Source organism: Pagrus pagrus (assembly GCF_965226575.1).
Source record: "Pagrus pagrus genome assembly, chromosome: 9".
Taxonomy (NCBI): domain Eukaryota; kingdom Metazoa; phylum Chordata; class Actinopteri; order Spariformes; family Sparidae; genus Pagrus; species Pagrus pagrus.
The window spans coordinates 28186624-28209612 of NC_140193.1; the positions used below are offsets into that span (position 1 = coordinate 28186624).

The following is a 22989-nucleotide window of genomic DNA, read 5'->3' on the forward strand; positions in this document are numbered from 1 at the left end:
GGCTGTACCCAGTGGGCAACCATATTTTTTAGCTCACTTTTAATAAGGGTCTGTTGATTTTTTCCTGCTTTCATATTTTCAGATATAATGAGCGCTGCAGCCTCTGGAGGCCCTGAGCCGTGTTTTAGTCTTTTAATCTTGTTTCAAAAAGTGTTGTAACACAGCTGCCTGCACTGAAACCTTCTTTTTATCCGTGTCCCTATGTGTGCAGAGGTGTCAGTGTCCTTCGACATGGAGTCCTCTGTGACCTACACTTTCCAGGAGCCCTTCTCAGTGATGCAGAACAGAAGCTCGCAGGCCTCCAGTGTTTCCACAGAAAGCAGCAGCAGGGCCAGAGAGGACATAGCCTTCAGCTTCGTCACCTCCCAGAGGCCCGCCATGCTGCTGACTGTCAGCACCTTCAGCCAGCAGTACATCGCTGTCATCCTGGCCAAGAACGGTACGTACAGGTTTGACATTAATACAAAAAGACCGGATACGCAGTCAAAACTAGGCCTCTGCAATATATCAATATTACGTTCTTACTGTAATATGAGACTATATGTCGTCTTGGACTATATATTATTTTATGAAAGTACCAATAGTCATCTCTACAATATTGCAGCATATTGGTCCAAAATATTGAAATGTTTGATTTTCTCTCCAAGTCCTAGCACTTATGAAGTGCTTTTAAGGGGGTTTCAAAGTATTAAGATATATATATATTGTGTTACAATATAGCTAAAAATCACCAAAAAATGAAAATGTAGTCATTATCCTTTCAGCCCCATGCTGACGGAAAGTCTCAGAAAAACTGAGTTGCAGCATTCTCTTAGACAACTGAAGTAGCTGGAGCAATCTGGTGCAGCTCTGGTGAGCTTTAATTAAATAAAGCAGTTACGGCTGGTTTAAAATTGAGAGTGATAAAAGGGCTATTGAATTTGATTTTGGATCAGGCTTGATTAAATTAAAGGGGACTGTTGGGCATTGGCGGAGGTATGCACTCTACTGAGTGCCATTCTAGCAATATGCTGTTATTTTCATTAAAAACACTTTATCTGCATCTGCATTATACAGCTGTTTGTCCATGGACATTTGAAACCATTTAAAATGCTGTCAGATAAAACACTGCATGGTTTACATCATCAGTGCAGACAAAATGTGGATGGAAACACAAACACCAAGGCCATTTCCATCCTCATGGACACACACACTTTGAGGTGCGTTCCCCGTAAGTCTGTGAGGGTTCAGGACTGTCCAACTGTCAACTCGTCAGGTGCATGAGGGCTCTCTGGCAGACGTTTCGAGGGCTATATGGCCCCTTTCCACATTCCTGTAGACATTCCCTGAGGGAATTACCCTCAGATAATTGTGCTGTAAGGTTAAACACAAGGTTACCATGGGTTATCAGGGGAAGCCTGAAAAAATAACAATGATAATCCAGATGATGGCGCTCTATAATATCTGATTGATGTTATTATTCTATATAATAAGTGTCTTTTTCAATTCACAAACAGTCTCAGCTCTTCTCCTTAAACTGAATCACTCAGTTTATTAAACAACAAAAAAGCAATTTAACTTTTGAAATATTCCGGAGCTTTTTCCCTGAAATCTCTGACTGAATATGTTTTTGTGTTTTTATTTTGATGTCATTTCTCTTTTTTTACATGTTATGTTCTTTATGTATATTTGTGTCATTTGAGTTTGATTCTAATGTGCCGATCTTGTTTTATGTGTTGAATGTTAATATTATCATTTGATTCATTAAAAATGTTTTAACAGTAAACCAGTAGGAGAGCATTTCAAGAAAGTTTTCACGTTATCTTCTAATGTTGTTTTGACATAAACGAGTAAATTGATTATTTAACAATTACCACTATGTAAGGCAAGACCCTGGAAGACATTTAAATCAGGCAGTCGGTCCCTTAAGTGCATTGGCCGTGAAGAAAGTAAAAAACTAAAATGTCCCAAACCCACAAGGTAACGTGATACATCACAAAGTGCTGTCCCATTCCTATGTCTACCATTTTTGGCCCTTGCAGCCTCTCAAACTCGAGCACTTACCAGGTGACACCAGCGTGTCTTCGAGGGTTCAGCGCTTAAGGCCCTAAAGGGGACATTTGTGTTGGGTCCCACTGTTTGACATATGAAACCCTCAGGTCTTCAGCCTTCTGTTGAGATGACATTGATGTGATTCAACATGATGACTGTGAGGTCAAAATGTAGCTTTTGAAGTTTTTGTTCAGGTACATGGGATAAACAGCCAAAATAAGCCCACGCTGCATTGTCAGTTATTCAGAATTCTTGGTTATAACTTTAAAAGCTTTCCCCAGCTGATTCATTTTATTGAGACAATTATTACAAGTTAGATAAGCAAATGAGGGTTGATCTAACTAAAAATGTGCTATTTTGCACATTTTCAAGGATCAAAGTTCTGGTTTCATTTTGTTGATGTATCAGAGTCTTTGTTTTGTCTTCCTTTCTTTTACAGAGAGACTTTTAGATATCTGTTATTATCACTCCATATATCAGAAAATACTGTCAACAACCATTAAAAATTCAATGTTGGCCTTGTTCTTAGAAATTAAATGCTGGTTAAATCAGGCCATGAATGATGCATGAACAAACATCTAACTCTAATGATTAATGGTTTATAAATACTGTGTAATTATTAAGTTGCAACTGTAGTTATTAAACCTTTACAATTTCTAATAAATAATGAAGTAACTCTTAAGTAAAATTTAAATAAACTATAAATTTACCATTTATTAATGATGGTTTCTGTAAGGTGTTCCTGAAAAACATCCTTTACAGATATGTTTTGCAAAGTTGATGCATTTTTAGACAAATAATATCAACATGAATCTTTCCCAGCTGATGACTCACATCAGGAGAATTAGTTTTTAATAATACAAGAGTTTTTAAATTTTATGAACAGAAATCTGAATATTGGATGAAACCACTTTCAAAACTGTCTCATTTTGTCCACTTAATGGACTCAAAGGTTTTTACTGGGGGAATTTTGGATATCTCTATTTGTCACTCCTTAAATAAGAAAAAAAACTGTAGACAGCTATAAGAAATCTGTTTTGGCCATATTTTTATGAATAAAATATTATATAAATTTGGCTATGATGCACGAACCCCTAGTCACATACCAGTTTGAAGGGTTAGGGTCAGGGTTTTCTGATATTTTATGTTTAAATATGCAAATTTCAGAACAAAAATCTCAACTAAAATAAAGACTTAGATGTGTTTTGGACATTTTCTGTCAACTAGTCTGAAAGAAAACATGTTCTGGGCACGTTATAGCCCAAAATCTCAAAATTGACTGCATCTTTGCAAAGATGCATGGATTCATTTCACTGCACCGTGTTCACATGTGACAAGGCATTAAGCAACATTATGTAGGCATATTGTGTGATTTGGCGCCCCCCACAGTTCCTCAGTGCAGCACCACTGTGGTAAATACAAATCCCAGGTGTGTAACAGTTTGTCAGACGTATGTAGGTGCTAACTACAAACAGCTCATTACTTCATAACGACGTTATGTGTTGAAAACGTATATGTTGAAGTCAGCATGTATGTATTACATAGAGCACAGACAAGTGACAGAGACACCATTCACCCTGTTACAAGACACTGTACCATCGACATGATACTGAAGCTGTTATTTAAGGTAAAAAGTTACATAATGTTGCTTTTAAAGATGCTGACACACCCTACTTGCCAACCCTCCCGATTTTCCCGGGAGACTCCAGTTTTTCCATCGCCTTCTCCCACTTTCCTCCCGTGGTCACAATTTCCTGTATTTCTCACTTCTATTTATGACATTTTCACACCATCACACCCTTTTCTCCCCTATTAGCTATCACAACCACTCTCTGGCACTTTACAGTTTGCTGTATTGTTGCACCTTGTCCTCCTGACTGAGACACAGAGAGGTGGTGAAAAGACAGGGGTCAGGGTTAGCTCACACTCTCAGATCGTGTCAAGTATGTCTCATAAGTGCTGTCATTAGTGCTTCCCTTTTGGTAAAAAAAATATACATATATATAATAATAATAATAATATTCACATTGACTTATCATATACTAACCAAGAGTTAAGTCATTGGAAGGTAATCCACTTCAAGTTGTTGGACAGCTTGGGTAGAAGCTGAAGCCATAGTGCATGTGATAGTAGAGAATGACACAGGGTTCTCTGTTTCACCCTTCTTTCAAAATCTGATTATCAGGAAAAACCCTGAACTCACCGGCTGACACAGACGTGTAACCATGGCAACCAAATGATCTTGCATAATTACATAGGGCGAATGCGTCCTCGACAATGGGTCGGTGTACTTTACGTTCACACCACGAACGAGATGCGCCAGAGTTCACCTGGAAGCAGACAGGGTTCGTCCTTTTTAGGCAAATAGAAATGGAACCCATTTAAATAGAAATGATTCAATTACAAACCCGTGACACTCCGGTTACCGTCGAGGGTTATTTTTAAACTCCAGCAGGAACCGATGCAAAATGTGCCGCTTACATTAACACCTAACACTCTGAAAGCCTCCAGATTTAATTTATGTGAAATCTCTTGGTTATTTGCATGTCGAAAGGTGCTGAGGGAAACGGAAAATGATCTGACAGTGAACAGGCAACTAATGTGTATCGTTTGAGGTCCACTGCTGCCAGAATGTATATAAAGCCACCCCCACAACTTTATGATAACTCACTATAGGCTAATGAACAGATTTAACCTTTGTGGTTCGTCTGTATCTTTAAAAAATCTCTGTCTTCAGTAGGAGTCTTGATGTCCAATGAAAATAAGCTCAAGTCCTTTTCTTCCAAAGCAAAACATTAAAAAGCCCTCAGACAGTTGATACTCAACAAAATAATTTAAGAAATATGTCACTTCAATTCATTTCTGATGAAAATATTAAAAACAAAGACGACATTTCACTTTTGACATTTTTAGAAGAAGGTCCTCACATCTATAACTCTTCTTACATTTTATTTCTTGCCGTCAGTGTCTGAGCATTTTCATCTTCTGACACAAGAAAGGCCTCAAAGCTTTAAGCTGACAGCCTTTAAGCTCCATCCAAACTTGAGTATCATGTTGAGTAACACCAATGTGCAGTTGGTAGTCAGAGTCAGTATCCTCGTGCACTCTTTCGTGTTAAATCAGAGGGCCTGTGTTCTTCAGGTCCCTGTAAACAGTGAAGGGCACTGGAGGCACTTCATCCACGGTGACCTCCATCTATAGGAGCACTCTCAGGATTTGAAATGAATCACAACACAAAGCCCTTCACCTACAGATGGGGAATTGTAATATTGACCCAGCTCCACTTGACAATGCATATCTTTCCGACTCTATGATCTGGCAGCGATTGTGTGTGTGGGAGGAACACTGAGCACATATTGACTTATTCAGTGTGGGAGCGAAGAGCTCGGAGATAGAGATCTAAAAAGGCAATAGAAGAAGTTTAGATTTAGCGCTCTATTTATAAGTAAGTGGCTGCTTCATTTTAGTAAAGAAGTCTGCTCTTTTCCAGTATTTGCAGTGTACACATACTTGACGCCAGAGTAGAAAGTAAGGTGTTCATGTCAGGGGACTCAGACTTGAGCCTGTGGATTTAGAATTTGCATTGAGCGCAAAAGCAAATCAATCATCGCAAAGTGCTCAGATGGGGATTTCCACAGAGGTCTGTTCAAAGAGAGAGCTACATGTCTTTTCATGCGTTGTGTCCAGGGAGTCTGCAGATCTGGTATCACCTTCAGACGGACAGGAGTCCAGATGTGTTCAGCCCCGCCCTCAATAACCTGGCAGACGGACGACTCCATCGTATCCGAATCCACCGAGTGGGGAAAAACCTCTATGTGCAGGTGAGCAGAGGGCCCCCGCAGGGTCGCACTGGGAATTGTTTCTTTCTGGAAATCTCTTGTGTTACCCTATAATATGTTTTGCAGTTTCTCTCCTCAAGTTGTGAGACTCCATTTGTGAATCGATTATTCTTCATTCATGAATCTTTTATAGTTTTTGTTTTTTGTGTGTGCAGCTTTGGGAACTGCAGCTCAAATTTCATGATAAATCGTGTTCTTGAATCTTAAATCTTGAATTCCCTCTGATCCATAGAGGAAGTCTGAGCTGTATTATGATATGGTATTATGTATTATGTTCAGACCGTCAGTGGTTGTGACCACAGTGTGAGGGGGTGTACCTTCAGCTCTGGCTGGCTCTGGAGCGAGTGTATAAGTAGTGGAGCTGGTTTACCTACACTCTCACTCTGACTATAGCCCTGGGATGATATGCTAGCTTTAATTGTGGCTGTGCTTTGGTTTGTATGGGTGTAAAACTGACTTGATGGAGGGGTTGTGTGTGTGTGTTGGTTGATGGCCGAGGGTTAAGCGTCTGTGTTCCTGAACTCTTGTGGTTTGTTGGAAACACATCTGTCATGTGTGATATATGCATGACAGGCACAAATCCTGTGTGGTCTAACAATGCTTTTGTTGTTGTTGAAATGATTCGTAAACTAGAAGTAATCAATTAAAGATATTTACTTCTTTAAATCAAATTCAGTTTCAAGGGAATTAAATACAGTGTCATGTTTCATACAAACTGTTTCTCAACCCTGAAATATCTTTAATTTTCAAATGAAGTACCATCATGAATGGGAATTAAATGCAATGTAACCAAATAAAAATCATCATTTAAGTTGATATATTGCAATCACAGCATCTTTCTGTGACATTTCAATATGTGAGAGCTCTTATTGTAGCACCTTGCAGTTCCATTTACTACCATTTCATTCAAGAGGCATTTGGTTTTGGATAAGACAGCTGCCAGTCATACACCACGCCCATCAGATGCAGGCTCAATGTCCTTCAGCTTTCCTCTTCATTTCCTCACTCCTTCTGCTCAAGTTACGATGAATACAACTGATTATATGTGCACATTTTTACACTGTATAAAACAGGCCCATTTCCTTTTAGAAGGCCCCAGTTTGAGAACACTAAAGGGCTAAGGACCCAGACTTTTACATGTCTGACCACTTCTTTTTCTCTGCTTTGTTTATTAGTTTTCACAATTTAAAAATAAACTATATATAAAAAAAATCACAAAAAAAAAAAATGTTGATCTTAGAAGTAGGTTGTCAGTTAAATCTCCTCTGTTTAAACAGTTTAAACTGAAATAAGAGCACATGTGCAGAGTAACACACATAACTACGGGCTAATTAGCCTACTAACAAAATGATCACGGCGCCAGAATGAGGTTGTTAGAGAGCCGCATCCATCCCATGGGCCGCCAGTCGAAAAAATTTTGATTAATATAAACGGCGGACACCACACGCTACACACCACGTTGTCATGGCGACAGTGATCATGTTTTATCAAACGTGATTCACACTGACAACACCTACATGAGGTCAGATCTCACCGGTGGCTGTGGGGGTTTATTGACAGGTAGAGGCAGCTAGCTACAGCCATCTGAAACCAAATGCTTCTCAAATGAACACGGTGGTGAATGGAACTGCAAGCTGCTAAAACAGGAGCTCTACCCAATCGATGCAATGACACTTTATTAAAAGTTAAACACATGTAATTGATGAGTAACAGTTATATTAATTGAAATAAGATTATATGTTATTTAAAAGTAAATATATTTCATTGGTCACTGTTAGTTTTCAGTTAATTCTTATAACATCCATCCCTTATATAGCAATAATAAAATATAATGTAATACAACATTTATAATACTATTAGTGTCATGTTAGTATACTGCAAACACCAACAGCTGGCACTGACTTCATGATTAGAAAGCTGCAGGAGGTGTTATACAAACAAGTGATGGCGGTAGCACAGTCGATTCAATCTCCATGAAATGTTCCAGTGATTCTTATTGAGTCAAGTGTGTCTTTTGCCTCGCTCCATCTTGTGAAATTTCTGCACTCAAAAAGGGTCAAACTTGAATGAAGTGAAAAAAAACCTCAAAACGTTTTGTCTTTTACTTAATTGCACCCCCACTGATTATGGGAGGGCTCCAATCACAGATTTTCATAAGGCGTTACAGTTTCTATAAAAGTGCTATTAAAATATCAGCCAGGACATTTTATTACACTATTGGTCAAGTTATTACATTATTGGGTTTCATTATATTTTAAATCAAGTTAAGTGCAAATTTTATTACATTTTCAGGGAATTGTGACATTATTAAGTGCTACAAGTAGTCACAGTAGAGCTATTGTAGATATATTCAGAGCATCTTAGATTCAGCCATAAATGCAGCTGCAGTCAGAGCATTAAGCATCTCCACAGCCACAGCTTCACCCTGCACAGCGAGGCAGAGCAGCTGCAGCTGTGCTCACAGAAAGTGGCTGTATGCTGTCTGAGCTCGGCCTTTAATGAGCAATAAATGCCTCATATAAAGAGTAACAGCGTCTCTCCTTTCTCTTGTATCTGCAAAGTGTTTCTCTAAACTGGCAGTGTATTATAACTGGAGTGGACCAACGCACTAACTGTTCCTTATTTCTCAGGGGGAATTCACAAAATATTGTGAGGGAATGCAAAACCTCATGCAAGGGAACGTAAAAGTACTTCGGGAAACAAATTCCCACTGTGATCCTCTGTGCTCCACAGAGCAGCGGACACATTAAGTCATGTGGCAATGCAGGAGGAAGCCGCAGTCTCAAATTATGCTGATATGCAACTGTTCTGCAGAATTGACTTCATTTAGCAGCGACGTTTAGTGCCAGTGCAGGAATGAATGTGTCAAATAAAGAGAGAGGTTTGTTTGCTTTTGTCTGCGTGGCTCCAAGTGCACAGTCTGTTTCATGAGAGTACAACATTTTGACCATTTATAGAGTCATTTCTCACCAGGATAAAAAGTAGTAGTTAATGCCCATTTCATCTTCCCAATAATGCCGTGGTGGACTGACACCCCCTGGAGTATACTTCTACCGAAGTTAAACGTCAAAGGAAGTTGATTTTTAGCCCTAACTAAAACCTTTACCAAGTGGTTCCTCGACATTAAGCATACAGATGTTGTAAGAATCCCGAATTCAGAAACTTTGGCAGACAAAAATTTTGCAAAAGTGTTCGTAATGGAAAAAAACTTAATCTTGCATTATTCTTACCCCAAAATGTATGAATATAAACAAGCAATCAAAAAAACGTAAGCAGTGATGTGGTGGTTTGTCAGTCAAAGGAGGTCCAGACAGTTATTCATGTATATTTTTGAACATTTATTTAACCGACTGTATTTCAGTGTGGAGCTCCTTCAGTTCGGTGTTCAAACTCAATAGATATAACCCACACGTCTACAAAACGTTCCATCTTTTCTCGATTTTCTGAGTCAAATCAATCTTCATTTGAATGATCTGATATCAACTCATAAAATCCAAAGACAATCCTTTAACACGTCAGTTTTCCCTTGGATGTGTTTCACAGGGGCCAAAATTAACACCCGCCAAGCGCGAAATGCAGGAAGATTTTCAATTTGCTGAGTAAATCTATGAAGGCTTTCTGCCACACTAGCGAGTAAATGTTTGAATCAAAAGAGTCATGTAAAAATAAAAGCAACACTGACAGTCTCTGCTCTGCTTTGGTGCCATATACAAATGTGCCGCTTCTGTCCTGTGCTGTCTGTCTGTGTCAGAGTCTCACACACAGGGACGAGGACTTTATGGTGCATTCAGGTGCATGTCACAAACTCTGAAATCCACCTTGCTTTGCACAGCACAGTGCGTAGGCACTATCTTCCTTCTTCTTTCCCCTTGATGACAGACACAGGTCTACGTCTGTCAATACTTCCCTGTTCTTTCACCACAGCACTGTTAATAACTGGATGCTAAAATCATAGCAATATCTGCTCCATTTCTCAAAAGGCAGATATTAGTCTAAAAAATATCTGAAACCATTTAATTCAGTGTAATTCAGTAAAAAATCATATTTTTGATAATTATGCACCAGGTAAGGTGGTTACTCGTACTATTTACAGAATTAGTTCTCTCAGAATCTCTTTCATTTCCAAGCTAAATTGCTGTTGTTATGGAAATTTCCCTAAAACTGAATCTATGTTGAATCCAATCAAATCGAAAATTAAATTAAATTGGAACCTTGTGAGTCGGAATCGAATCAATTCAGGAAATCAGTGATGATAACCGCCTCTACTCTTGAGTCAAACTGAGCTTGAGTCAGTGCTTCTTGGGCAGCCAAATAGCTCAGAAGACATTGGAGAGACTCCATTTGTGACAATATAATCTTAATCCACGGCCCATTTACTATCTTTTTGCTGAGCTGTCCGTCTCATCTAACGGTCTTCATTAGCAGAGGGAACCTGCCCTGCACTGAAGAACAGTATTTTGAGTTGGCAGGAATTATAATCTCTTCCTTATACAGTATGACCGATGTTTGTCTGAATTCCACATTTTACACATGATGATAACTAAACATGCTCCTTCTGCTGATGAAGATGTCAGATGTGGTTGAAAGCTGCCTAAAAGGATAGGAATTGGCTTGATTAAATGCTATTTTGTCATTGTTAAAGCCAGGTTACAGTTGTGTTGTACAGCTACGAGCACCTGTGGCAACAATAAAATAAAGATATGTGAAATTACCACATTGCAACTAACATAACTGTTATAAACTAATAGAAAGGCCGACTATATGTTAGACTTTTCTAATCTTATTCTGCACAATAGCACAAATTACCCTATCTGCAAGGACCTGGAATTACATTTTCTACCTGCGATCCAAACAGGAACAATAGAGAGGTGATGTTAAAATAGATTCTCCTCTGCAATGAAATCCATTCTTAGCCGGGTCATCAGATATACCACTGTAGGCATTTTATTAAACGTCAGTGGACGTTATCAAAGTCCTTCAGTGTTTTATTGCAGATCATCAAGTTAAGTGATGCAACTGAGTCAGCATGGCCGTGCAGAAGTGAAAGGTCGAAATCACTTCAAAGCCAGCTGTGGGCGGATATGGTTTTGTGTGAAGCAGTAGAGAACACAATTCTCAATCTATAATGTATCGAAATGTGCTGCGGCTGCTGCTGTTACCTCGGTTTAGATTTCTTGTAATCGCCTTGTTATTTGATTTCTTTCCACTCAACCAGATCGACCAGGACATCCACACTAAGTACACACTGTCATCTGATGCAGAGCTGATCTTAATCAGATCCCTGACATTGGGCAAAGTCACCAGTAAGTCCTCCCATTATGCTCAGATAATTGCTGAAAAACTCTAGCGTCGTCACCCTGTTGTGCTCTTTGCTCTGACTGTTTCCTGTGACCATTCTTTTGTCATTCTTGACTTGGCTACTCAGAAATGACTGTAATTCACAAAATCAAACCTGTCACCATCAGTAACAACATATACTTTCACCCTGTCAACTCAGCAGGGAGGGAGAACTTCAATGAGAAAGTGGTGCAAGCAGCTTCTAAAGGTTTCATCGGCTGCCTCTCCTCGGTTCAGTTCAACCACGTGGCCCCGCTGAAGGCAGCGCTGACGAATCGAGGGAGTTCACTGGTCACCATCCGTGGTCCACTGGTCCAGTCGAATTGCGGTGCACTGGCAGAGTCCACCTCGCACACACTGCAAGGTAAAACATGCACCCATTCTTCTGTTTAAGTCACCCACGTACTTTACACTGCCTGTAAATAGTCACTGAACACCCCGCACCCCCACTAGTCAATAAGCTGATGACACAATAATTGTCTTTTCTGTGATTTATCCAGCAAATATATGATTAAGCACTAGGGAATTTTCTTAAATGTGAGGATTTGCTGCTCTCCTTTATATCTTTGTACTTTAAATATCTCTAAGCTGATTGAATGGCTGACAGCACAAGTTATTTAAAGATGTCATCCAGAAACATTAAGGGGGAGGGAGGTTTTCATTACTAACTGACATTTCATGGATTTAACAATGAATTAAAAAACAAAGAAAGATAATTGCATCCAAAGTTAATTTTTCTTCAGGACTGTACCAAGAAACTGTAGCGAGCTACGTGGCTCTCTCTCCACTTTCTCTTCCTCGTGCACTTCTCTCTGCTTCACTTGAGAGTGGCAGCATTGAGACTCCACTCGTTGCATCTCATAGTGTCATGTTGTTTACCAATGCATGTGGCACACGTGGGACACACCATACAGACAGAAATCAAGGCAGTGTCAGGGTCTTTTGGCGCACATCACACATGAGTCATCTGCAGCTGTAGACAGACAGCATCTAGTTTCAGTTGGAGGAAGTGTTGCTTATGGATCTACCTGTTATTCCGTGTCAGGATCCTGCAGCAATGATCTAATTACTTGGATACATTTTGATTCAGTCCTCTCAACTGTCTGTTGAGCAGTTAGCATTTTGCAGCATGAGGCTGAGATATGTATTGGTCAAAAGTAAGCTAGTTTTGTGATACCAGAAAATTAGAGTCAAGCCTCAACTGTAGCTGGACTCACTAAATGGCACATGAATGACAGGCCAATACCGTTAAGTGTTATTATAATGCATTTTTTGCTATTCGTATATGACTTTAGTGCAGATTTCATGGAGAAAAAAAGTCAGATGAGCGAGAAACCCCATCCGCCGTGTGCACAGGTGGATGGGTCAAACACAAGAGTTCATGTCGCGTCCCATGTGAAACCAAAAGTTTGTTAAATTATGTCAGGTACTTACTTTAACCCAAACCATGATCTTTTCCTAAACCTAGCCAAGTTGTGACCATTTCACAACGTTAGCGATGTGTTTATTATTAAAGGTTCCAGGTTCAGGTCACTTATTTGTAATCATAAAAACATAAAGTTGCAAAAACGAAATGAAAGTTTATAAACTCCATCATGCTACACAAACATAGAACATACAGTATATACACTTGGTTATATACATATATACATGAACACAAAAAAGATTATTGGTGTCTGGATGAAGGTAAACAGCAGCAACATGGTGACGAGTTTGACAGAACCAACCAACCAGGCATTAGCCGGGAGGGGCCTTTAAGTTCCACTGTTACCATGATGACAAAGTTCACCTCACTAGGACGATAAAGGTCACCTGACTATTGTTGCTATGACAACAAACTTCATCCGACTTCTTCCTTCCCTGCACACCCAAAACTCTTAAAATGTGGAGGTGTTGAAGGATATGAAAAATCAGCGTGCTATTTATAAGCCATCACAGCAGAATACGTTATTATCAATTCTGAAGATAAATAAAATGACTCAGACATAACAGTCTAATTGGCTCCCTATTAAACTGTTACAGTCTTTAACCCTGTCTGGTAACCAGTGACTTGTGTATTTAGCTAATTGCAGCATATCTAAAATAGACACACGCCAGCTGTTTTTCAGTCCTCTGTCTGACAGAACAGATGTATTCCTAATTTTATTTTATAGTTATTTTTATTTATTTTTCACTGCAGCTGTCTGCACCAGCCACATTTTAAGTCTTTTTTTCCCCCAGAATCATTCATGTAAGAACACAATTGTGCAGTTGTTCTTAGTAAACAGATGTACTGTAGTGTGCAACCTTGTGTGGTTAAAGATTTTTAATTTGGTACAGAGGTTATCTGTTGTTAAAAGTATTAAGTCTAGTAGTAAGTCTTCTCGGTCATAAAGCAGGCCTAGGTGCTTTATATTGTATCACCTTGTGTATCAAAACACTAAATCCACAGAGAAAAGCTCACAGCCCATATTCAGAAATTATGCCTTTAAACGAGCCGTCAGGACTTCTGCATGGCCGTGGCTGCATAAACACCAGCAGAGCCCGGTGGGTTTCCGCCTTTGCTACCAGCTCAGGCCTGTGAGCGCTGACCAATCAGAGCAGACTGGGTTTTTCAGGAAGGGAGGCAAACCCAGTCTGCTCTAAAAGAGACGGGAGCTAAAACAGTGCGTTCAGACAGAGGGCTGCTGCAGCAATGGACAATATGAGAAAAAAACAGTGCCTTCTTTGAACAGTAAAGCATTAAAAACACCTAATATAAAAGCATGAACCAGAAAATGAGCATAAGATGGGACCTTTAATGTTTAGACACAAAGCATTAAGTCTGAAGGCTCTGAGTGTTGCTTACATCTAGCCCATGCCATATTGCAACATACATCATAAAACATTATAGACCATGATAGAAAATACCCTTAAAAACCGATGTGAGATGATAAAAGATAAATTAATTCCAGGCACCAGTTTGAACTCAGACTTGGCTGACACAGGAAGACTCTCTCATCCGGAGTATAATGGAGGTTTTGTTTAGTGTTGTTTTGGCAGCCACTTGAAACGGCTCATCGTGGGGAGCCATAACATGCAATGAAACCACCAGCTGCTTGCTTCAAGGCTCATTCACTATCACACCTCATTCAGTGTGACACTTTGACACGGGTTAAATGGGTCAACACACATCATCACTTCATCACCACCCTCCTTCTGACCAGGGCTTAACGTGGGTCAAACTCTGCCTGCCCCCAAGTGATCAAGCGTCTCCGTTAGAGATGGAAACTCGATGACATTGAGAAGTCCCAGGAGAATCAGAGATCCTAGTGTTGTACACGTGTCTCCTGTATGACGGGGACATAAATGGATTTGTCTGTTTCTTGTCGTCTCCAGATCAAACTGTAACGGCAAACAAAGACAAGGAGCAGCACGGCAGCAGCACCCAGAACGATTTGGCTGTAATAGCAGGTCTGTTTTTCTCGCTTCTCCTCTGCTTTATTTTTCTTGCTTAATTGAAAATGAGCCCCAGCTGTTTGTTATTTGTCATTCTCTCCGTTTGCCTCCATCTTAATTCTTTTTTCCTGGTCTCTTGATAACACAGTCTTAGCTCTGGCTCATTTTCATTACTGCCACTTACACAGCATTGCTTGAAATTCAATTTAAAATGATGATGATAATGGTCATGGATTTCTGTCTGCTTTCTAAATGGGGAAACTTTGCTTTGCATTTTCGTTCTCCTTACACTTGAACTGTATTGTTGACAATAGAGATACCCCAAGATGATCTGCAGCATCAATATGAGACCAATTAAAGCCTTTAAAGGAAATGTGTGACATTTTGGGAAATTGAAGAGGGAAGGGCGAGTGGAAGATAGAGGTCTTCAAGCTAATGAGTGAGCTGGGGCTGCATTCACAAGCATTCTGAGGATCCTCTCAGAGAGCTCCGAGCTCTGCCTCTACATTTCTAGCAAGGAGTCCGAGCTTAAGACTGATTTAGAAAGCTTCTTAGCAAGGAGCAGCAAGGACGAGGCGGAAACCTTTATCTCAGTGAGGGCACGCATTATATATTCTTATAAAGCTTATAAAAGCTGCGATTGGCTGATCAGAAAAATATATAAAAATCCACTATTACTGATAAATGGAAGCCTACAAAATGTTAGAAAATACAGGCCAATTCACAGCCTGCTCACATGCTGATAGTTGTTATATGTGTTTGCTCAGAACTATTTGCCATGCTGATAATTTTAGTAGTTCTATTTGATATTAACAAGCGTGAGACCATAACAATTTGGCCCCGGTGTTACAGTGTAAACCAAGAGGCAGGTGTGGGAAAATAAAGTGCAGCAGACGTACACCTCTCTCGAAGAGGTGGACTGTGAAAGCGCTGCAATTGTTCGTGTGATCACTCTGCTGATGGAAGGTTGTGACAGACCCAAGTTATCACAATCAGCGTTATTGCGTTGGGTGGGAGATGAGAGCGCATCTCTAATGAGATCCACCACAAACATTATCCCTGCACCATCTAAACTGTAGCGTTTCATTAGCTCACTGTCATTCAGCGTTTGGAGAATACCTCGTTCCACTATTTTCTCATCAGCATAAGAAACTCTGAAGTCTCTTAAACGTCCTCCTCCCGACTCCTTACAGCTTTTCACCTCAGCAGCTCTTTTAAGGGCTGAAATGCTTGTGAATAACTCTTACATTAACAAGGATCTAGTCTTATCTTTAAGGGAAAATTATTAGAAAATCTCATAATTATAAGGTTTTTTTATATTTTCATCACTAGGAGCTAATCCTCGCACTAGGAAGCTTTATGAATCTGGCCACAGGTGTCTGCACAAATTTGTTTAGAGTCCACAAGAGGCTGCACCTTGTCTTACCAAAGCAGTGTTGTGATATTGTGACAAGATGTAGTATTGAATTTTGAATTTGAATTTTGTCATGTTGTAGATTTAAAAAAAAGAGAAGTTTATTGCTTATTGCATTGCTGAAATGAGACGACTATAAACACAGATCAGTGCTGGGAGAAGGCTGTTTTAGCTTAGCTTAAAGACTAGAAACAGGGAGAAACAGCTCTCCTGGTGACACAATCTGCCTTCCAGCAAATCTAAAGCTCACTAATTAACTTATTTAATTACAAAAGTTTAAGTTTACAAGCAACAATTTTCCACTGTACAGTGGGGTATGTGTTGGACTATTTCTTAGCCAAAATCACTTACTAGCCCATAGTATTTACCATAAAGTCAAGAGAGTGGTATCAGTCTTATTTTCATCACTTTCCTGTAATCATATTTAATAGAATACATAAATACTCTAATGCTGTCAAACACAAACTCTCAAGGACAAAGCATTACATTCTGAGCAGAAATAATAAATAAATACACAAACCAGTACATCAACAACTAATTATGCTTGTCAGCAGGTCAGTGGTCAAAGGTTCAATACTCCACACTAGTTTAACGATCTGTGTGTCCAATAATAAACTGTGTGGGTCTTGTACTTTGTATCCAAGAAATGCTTTTTGTGTTCAAAGACATAGAGTTTAATTGCACAATTACAGGCAAACTGACTTTTCTGTAACCAGTTCAGATCAGGAGGTCAGAGGTCAACCAGACACCTCTGACCGCATTCAAAAAGCTTCCTTCTTAGAAAACTTCATAATACTAGGATTACTAATTCTTAGTATTATGAAGTTTTCTAAGAATTTTCCTTAAAGTTTAGACTAGATCCTTGTAAAGAAAAAAGTTATTCACAAAGCATCTTAGCCCCTAAGAGGGCTGCTCAGGGGAAAATCTGTTCAGAGCAAGGAGGAGGACTTTTAAGAGCCTGAGGAGTTTCTTGAGAAAGAGGAGAAAATGGTGGAAAGACAAAGAGTGAATGACAGTGAGTTAATGAAACACTACAGTTTAGATCATGCAGGGACAATGTCTGTGAGTAATTAGAGATACACTGAGATATTTAAAATGGTTTACACTTGTTATCATATAGACTCAGTAGGCCTTCTAAAATCAGTCATTGGTAAATTCATGTAAGCTAACAACTATCAGCATGTCAATAGGCTACTAAGCAAGTCGGCCTGTGTTTTCAAACATGTCTGGACTTCTTAAGGGAATTTCTTACAAGCTATTAAACAGAGATTACATAGGATAATATTCATTATTACTCCATGTCTGAATAGACACTAAATTCTATGATTAGGCCTTTCGATTTCACTGTCCATATCCTGCCCATAATCACTTAAAGGATAACTACCGTTTTTTACAACCTGGACCTTATTTCTAGCAAAATATATGATCATTTACTCACCCAGATAACTTTGGTGTCATTTGAAGTCATTCGGACGAAATTAGATCCAGCGTAGCGCGATACATCCATATAATGGACATCCTCCAGGTCAGAGGTAGTAGATCAACCCACAGACCCCGGATGTTGACAATAGACGAGCCCGGACTCAGAGGGGAATAGCACTAGCGTATCGTAACAAAATATTAGTGAAATGAACTAGTTTCGTGGCAGATAATGTGTTATATAGAGGCTGTGTGTCGCTGCTCCGTCACTCGCATTATATGGATATATCGGCGCTACACTGGATCTAATTTCGTCCGAACGACGCAAAATGACACCAAAGTTATCTGGGTGAGTAAATGACCATATATTTTGCTAAAAATAAGGTCCAGGCTGTAAAAAACGGTAGTTATCCTTTAAAGTGCATTTTTATTTCTTTTTTACGATCAACCAATTACAGCTTTTAAAAGAATGTGTCACACCTAGCAGCGGGTCAACCACGCCTCCTCAAGATGAAAGTTTTTGTCCTTTCCTTGCTCATTGTTGGATGCTGCATGTTGGTGACTACGGGCCCTGGTGGGGACAGCCCCGGCTGACAGCATTGTCCCCTGGTTCTTACTATTATGTCTTCCCTGCTGTGTTTCTCAGGTGTGGTCACAGCGGTGGTCTTCATCGCGGTGTGTGCTCTGGCTGTGATAAGCCGCCTCCTCTACCAGCAGCGGCGGGCCCAGAGGAGCAGCAGCATCAAAGAAGACAACAGACACAGCATGTACACAGACTACAGGACAGAGATGCACCTCCACAACTCAGTCAGGGACAACATGAAGGAGTACTACATCTGACTACAGTGTGCGCTCTGTGGACCTAGGACACAAACTTACCTCTCTCTTAAAAAGGACTAACAGGTGGACGAGCCGCTGCAGGATTTCTTACAACAAAACATCTCTGTGCCCTGGAAGACTCTCAGGAACACTGCAAAAGCCTGTAGCCTGTAGTCCACTTTCGTAAATGCTCCAGTACAAGCAAGTGGCTGAATCTTTACAGCTCTTAGTGTATTTGATGTTGGTGAAACTGTCAAGAATCAAGCTGCTGTGGTTTCTGTCGTTGCAAATTGTGTAAAGCAAAAGATGAATGTTCTGCAGCGGTGGACAGAGGGACACCACGAGTGCGCTGAGCGAACGCTGCTGTCCATCCTGAACGCGCACAACTTACAACGTTTTGTTTAAAACCCTCAAATGCTGAAGATTTCCACATTTCGGTGGGACTCACTAAATTGTACTTGCAAGTCAGGAAATGTAGGCCAGGCCTGTAAGATATGCGTGCATTCGCTGCTGTCTTTGTTTTGTCAGTGGTGGTGAGTGTTGTAGAAGAAGAAAAGGGGACAATACTGCCTATACTGTATGAGTGCCTAATTTGCATACAAGTTTTTATTTTAACATTTTAGAAGTTATTCATGTGATTTGCACAAAAGCAGTCACATTTACATAGAGATGAGCTTATTGTCATTCAGTTCTGTAACCCACACCACATAGAATAAAAGGGAATATGAATTCCCCAGTCATGCACAACATCTGCCAGTTGACCATTAGTATCGGGTGACTGTCGGTAATGTTTCTTTCACTGAGCTGTTTTCAGCCGCACCGTTTGAAGTAGCATGGAAATTTACAAACATAAAAAGTCCATTAAATCCATGAGGTTGTAATCTTTTTTTAAGTAGATAGTAACTCTCAACACTTTCAAGTGTTTCAGGTTTTCGAGTCTCGTCCCTAAGAAAGCATTGTACGCCATTTAAACCACGTATAATTAGTTGTAGGCAATATTTAGCTGAAGGCTTGTGAAATCATAATTTTTCATATTTATTTAAGTGTGCAAAGTCTACTTGTGTATTATTTTTCAATTACATAAAAAACCCAAAAAGACATACATGTATTGTCTCATGACAGTAGCAGAAATAAGAAATTCATGGAGAGGATTATAGTATTTAAATAAATACACAATGGTCATCCACACTAACATGTATAGTAACAGGTGTAACTCTCAACCAAACTGCAGTCAGAAATCTAGCCTTTGCAGGCATCCAATAATAGTGGTAATTCAGGTTCAAAACCACTGCATATACTGATACTGGTACAGTATACAAATCTCAAACTCTATTCAGCTCCCGAGTGGTATCTTTGGTGGTCTTTGGCATACAGGCAGCAGTTTGGTGTGTACAGGAAGTGTGAAACTGGTTGAACCAGCATGTGAGTCGAGTCAAGTTCGCAGTACAATGAAACGATCAAGGCAGTTCATCGGAGCTTGTACAGCTACAGTATGCTCCGAGGGTTAAATGTTTCAGTCACAACCTGCTCTACTACACTTTGTCACAGAACTTCGGTGAGTTTGTTCCACTGTTTAAAGTTGTAACGCTTGTATCTCAATTGCTAGCTTGGTGATATGCAGAAGCCAAGCTGGCAGGAGAAGGTGGGCCTTCTTGTCAGTGTCAGACAAAGACTGTGAGGCTGGGATATCCCTTGGAAAGATCCATATACACACACAAAGAAGATGAAAAAGTCGAGAACCAACCAAGTGGTCTGCATACAAGTTAACATTTCAGCAAAGCATGGGTGGACAATGAAGAAAACTTTGCTTTTTTTAGATCCAAAAAACTTAATTGCAAAAAACAGTAAGCTTGACCTGGAGGTGGTACTGGAATAAAAAGAGTACCAAAAATGTCAAAATCAAGCTTGTCAGGCTCAGCTCTATGTCAACAGATTTATCATCCATTGGCTTCAGCTATTCTTAGGCAGGTTAGCCGTCTTTGTCAGTTGTATTTTGAGCTTAACATGCTAAACATAAGAAGCCCAAAGAAAAGCTGAATCTGAGGTGGACAGGAATGTGGTAATTGTTTTTTTCTATGTGTTGGAAAGTCATTAGAATTCATCCTCTGGGGATCATAAATGTCATAAAGGAACAACTGTGTGATATTTGTGAAGACATATCACCCTGATTGTGATGTTTGGACCAATGGACTGATGGATGGACAGGTGGACGAAAGACTGACAAACAATATCGCCCTTCCTGGAGCCCCACCACTACCATGGCTAAAGATTACGAGACTGAAAGTGAGAGTGGCATGGTCAAAAGATAGGGTCTTGATCCACCAGACCCCATCTGTGCATGTCCTTGTTATGTCTCAAGATGTGATCTCTAGTATCAGTAAATGAAAACATACCTCTCAGAGTGTTTTGGTTATATTGCAATGGGTAATATCACGTGGTTACTTCTTCTTAATGATTTGTATAGCTGCAGTTTTATTAAGGATCTATTGTATAGATGTATAATTTAATAATAAAAGTGAATATATTGCTACTCCTCTGTTGTAAAATGGCTTGACTTCAATAACTTTAAACAGGATCTTGTTATCAAGATGTTTAAAGACTCCTGTGGCAACCAAAAAGGAATTCTAATCAAAAGTCTCACATTGTTTATGGTGTTTGCAGTTGGGAAGCCAGTGAGGGATTACATCTTTGTTCCTGCACCAGTTGGACAGAGGGGTGGGGTCTGGTGAGAGCGTTTATGTTCCTACAATGATGTTGTATTAGTTGTTTTGTTTATTAAATACAGCTGCTGAAGGGGATGACTGATTGAAGGAAAAGACCCCCTGTCTACATCGTGTGGAGCTAAGACGGAGCAGGTGAACAGTTTAATGTTCCTGGGAATCAACATCGACCTGTTATGGCCAGCACACATCGACAGGCAGATAACAAAAAGAAGAAAAAGCAAAGGCTCTGCTTTTTAGACTTAAGAGGGCTAAATTCCTGCATCAGGTTCATTAGAAAGCATCCTGACTGGAAACATCACAAACTGGCATGGTTCATCACGGCCCAGGACAGGAAGGCTCTACAGTGGCTGGTTAAAACCACCAGAACATCACTGGTACCATCTACAGAGCATCAGTGACATCAGTGAAGTGAGATGTCTGCACAGAGCCCAAAGATACTAAAAGACAACACTCACCCAGCCACAGTCTGTTCACCCTGCTGCCATCTGACAACAGATACAGAAGTATCTGCTGCTGTACCACCAGACTACAGAGCAGCTTCATTCTCCAGGCTGTGAGACTCCTGAACTCATCCTCAACACTCCACCATGACTAGTTTATTTATTCATTAGTCTAGTTTTTGTTCTTTGTGTGTGTGTGTGTGTGTGTGTGTAGCTTACGATAATACAATAGGAATCAACAAAAATAATCTTAAACAATACACATTTTTGAAATGACTTCTTATATGTTGTCATTGCACAAAAACATTGGTGTTTAAAGCTGCTGTTATTTTCTTATTCAAATATATTCCAACAGTAATCACTGTTACAGAGTGTTTGGTCAGTAACTCATGTCTCTCCTCCCCCAGCTCACGCAGTAAAAGGGAAAATACATTTTCTGGTATCCCTGCCTACTTTATCCAATCAGGACAGAGAACTTCATGAAGCGGCGGTCCTGTTTGCTCGGGCATCACACAGATAGCAGGAGCCTCCGGTTCTGGTATCTACGGCGGCAATTCCAGCGCTCACACTGATGGCCTGTACTACCAAACAGGCCGAGTGGTGGAAAACGCTTGAAGAAAATAAAGAGGCGAAGAGAGCTGCCTCTAAAAGTCTTTAGATGCTTCAAAATTAGTTGTATGGCTTGAAGTAAAATGTATTTGCAATTTTACAATATGGTCATGACTTACAGTAGTTTACACCGATCAGCCACAACATTAAAACCAGCTGCCTAATGTCGTGTACATCCTACTTGTGCCACCAAGAATTTGGAAACGGTTCTTTTGGCTCCTGTGAGTTGGGGACTGCGGCCTCCATGGATTGGGTCTGTTACAACGCAATTCATGGATGCTCAATCGGATTGGGATATTGGGAGTTTGGAGGCCGGGTCAACACCTTAAGCTCTTTGTTATGTTCCTTAAGCCGTTGATGAGCTGTTTTTACGGTGTGACCATCAGGGAGGGCTTGTGGACTTGGTGTGCAATGGTGTTTGGGTGGGCAGTGTGTGTCAAACAGCATCCACATGAATTCCAGGACCCATGAGTGATCATATGGTTGTGCTAATCAGTTATTCCTTCACTCATGGCCTACATTTTCTCCAAGTGACAATGTAGCCAATAGGCAAAGGTAGTTTTGTACATACTAATAAGAACTTCGGTGGGTAGCTGCTATAGTCAAACATCACTGGGAAATGGTATGATCATGGTGCATCTCTGTGACTTGCAGGACTGACATCAGTAAATTAATTTGACATTTTTAGTAGTTACAGTACTTTTATTTATCTTTCGGAGCTACCATATTTGCATTTGCTTCCTCTCATTACTTATGAACTGAGTTAATTGCAAGTCAGCAAATAAGTACAACTGCACACATAATTTCCCTTAAAATAGGTTATAATGATTACATAAAGTATTCGGTGCCTCCGATAGTGAGGGCTACTTATACCAAGCAGCAGTCGAGGCAGCTTAAACTCCTTCCTTGCGACATTCAATAGCTTATTATGTTAGAGTCGG

General features: G+C 40.0%; 1 protein-coding gene across 1 annotated transcript in view; it reads left to right on the top strand.

Annotated features, from left to right (window-relative positions):
* Positions 1-20809, top strand: part of LOC311262277 (contactin-associated protein-like 5) — a 116700-nt gene extending 95891 nt beyond the window's left edge. The window contains exons 19-24 of the mRNA XM_084361553.1: positions 212-439; positions 5719-5852; positions 11086-11173; positions 11368-11571; positions 14565-14639; positions 18104-20809. Coding sequence (XP_084217679.1) covers positions 212-439; positions 5719-5852; positions 11086-11173; positions 11368-11571; positions 14565-14639; positions 18104-18297 — 923 coding nt within the window. The 3' untranslated portion in view covers positions 18298-20809. The remainder of the gene's footprint in view (positions 1-211; positions 440-5718; positions 5853-11085; positions 11174-11367; positions 11572-14564; positions 14640-18103) is intronic.
* Positions 20810-22989: the final 2180 nt, after the last annotated feature.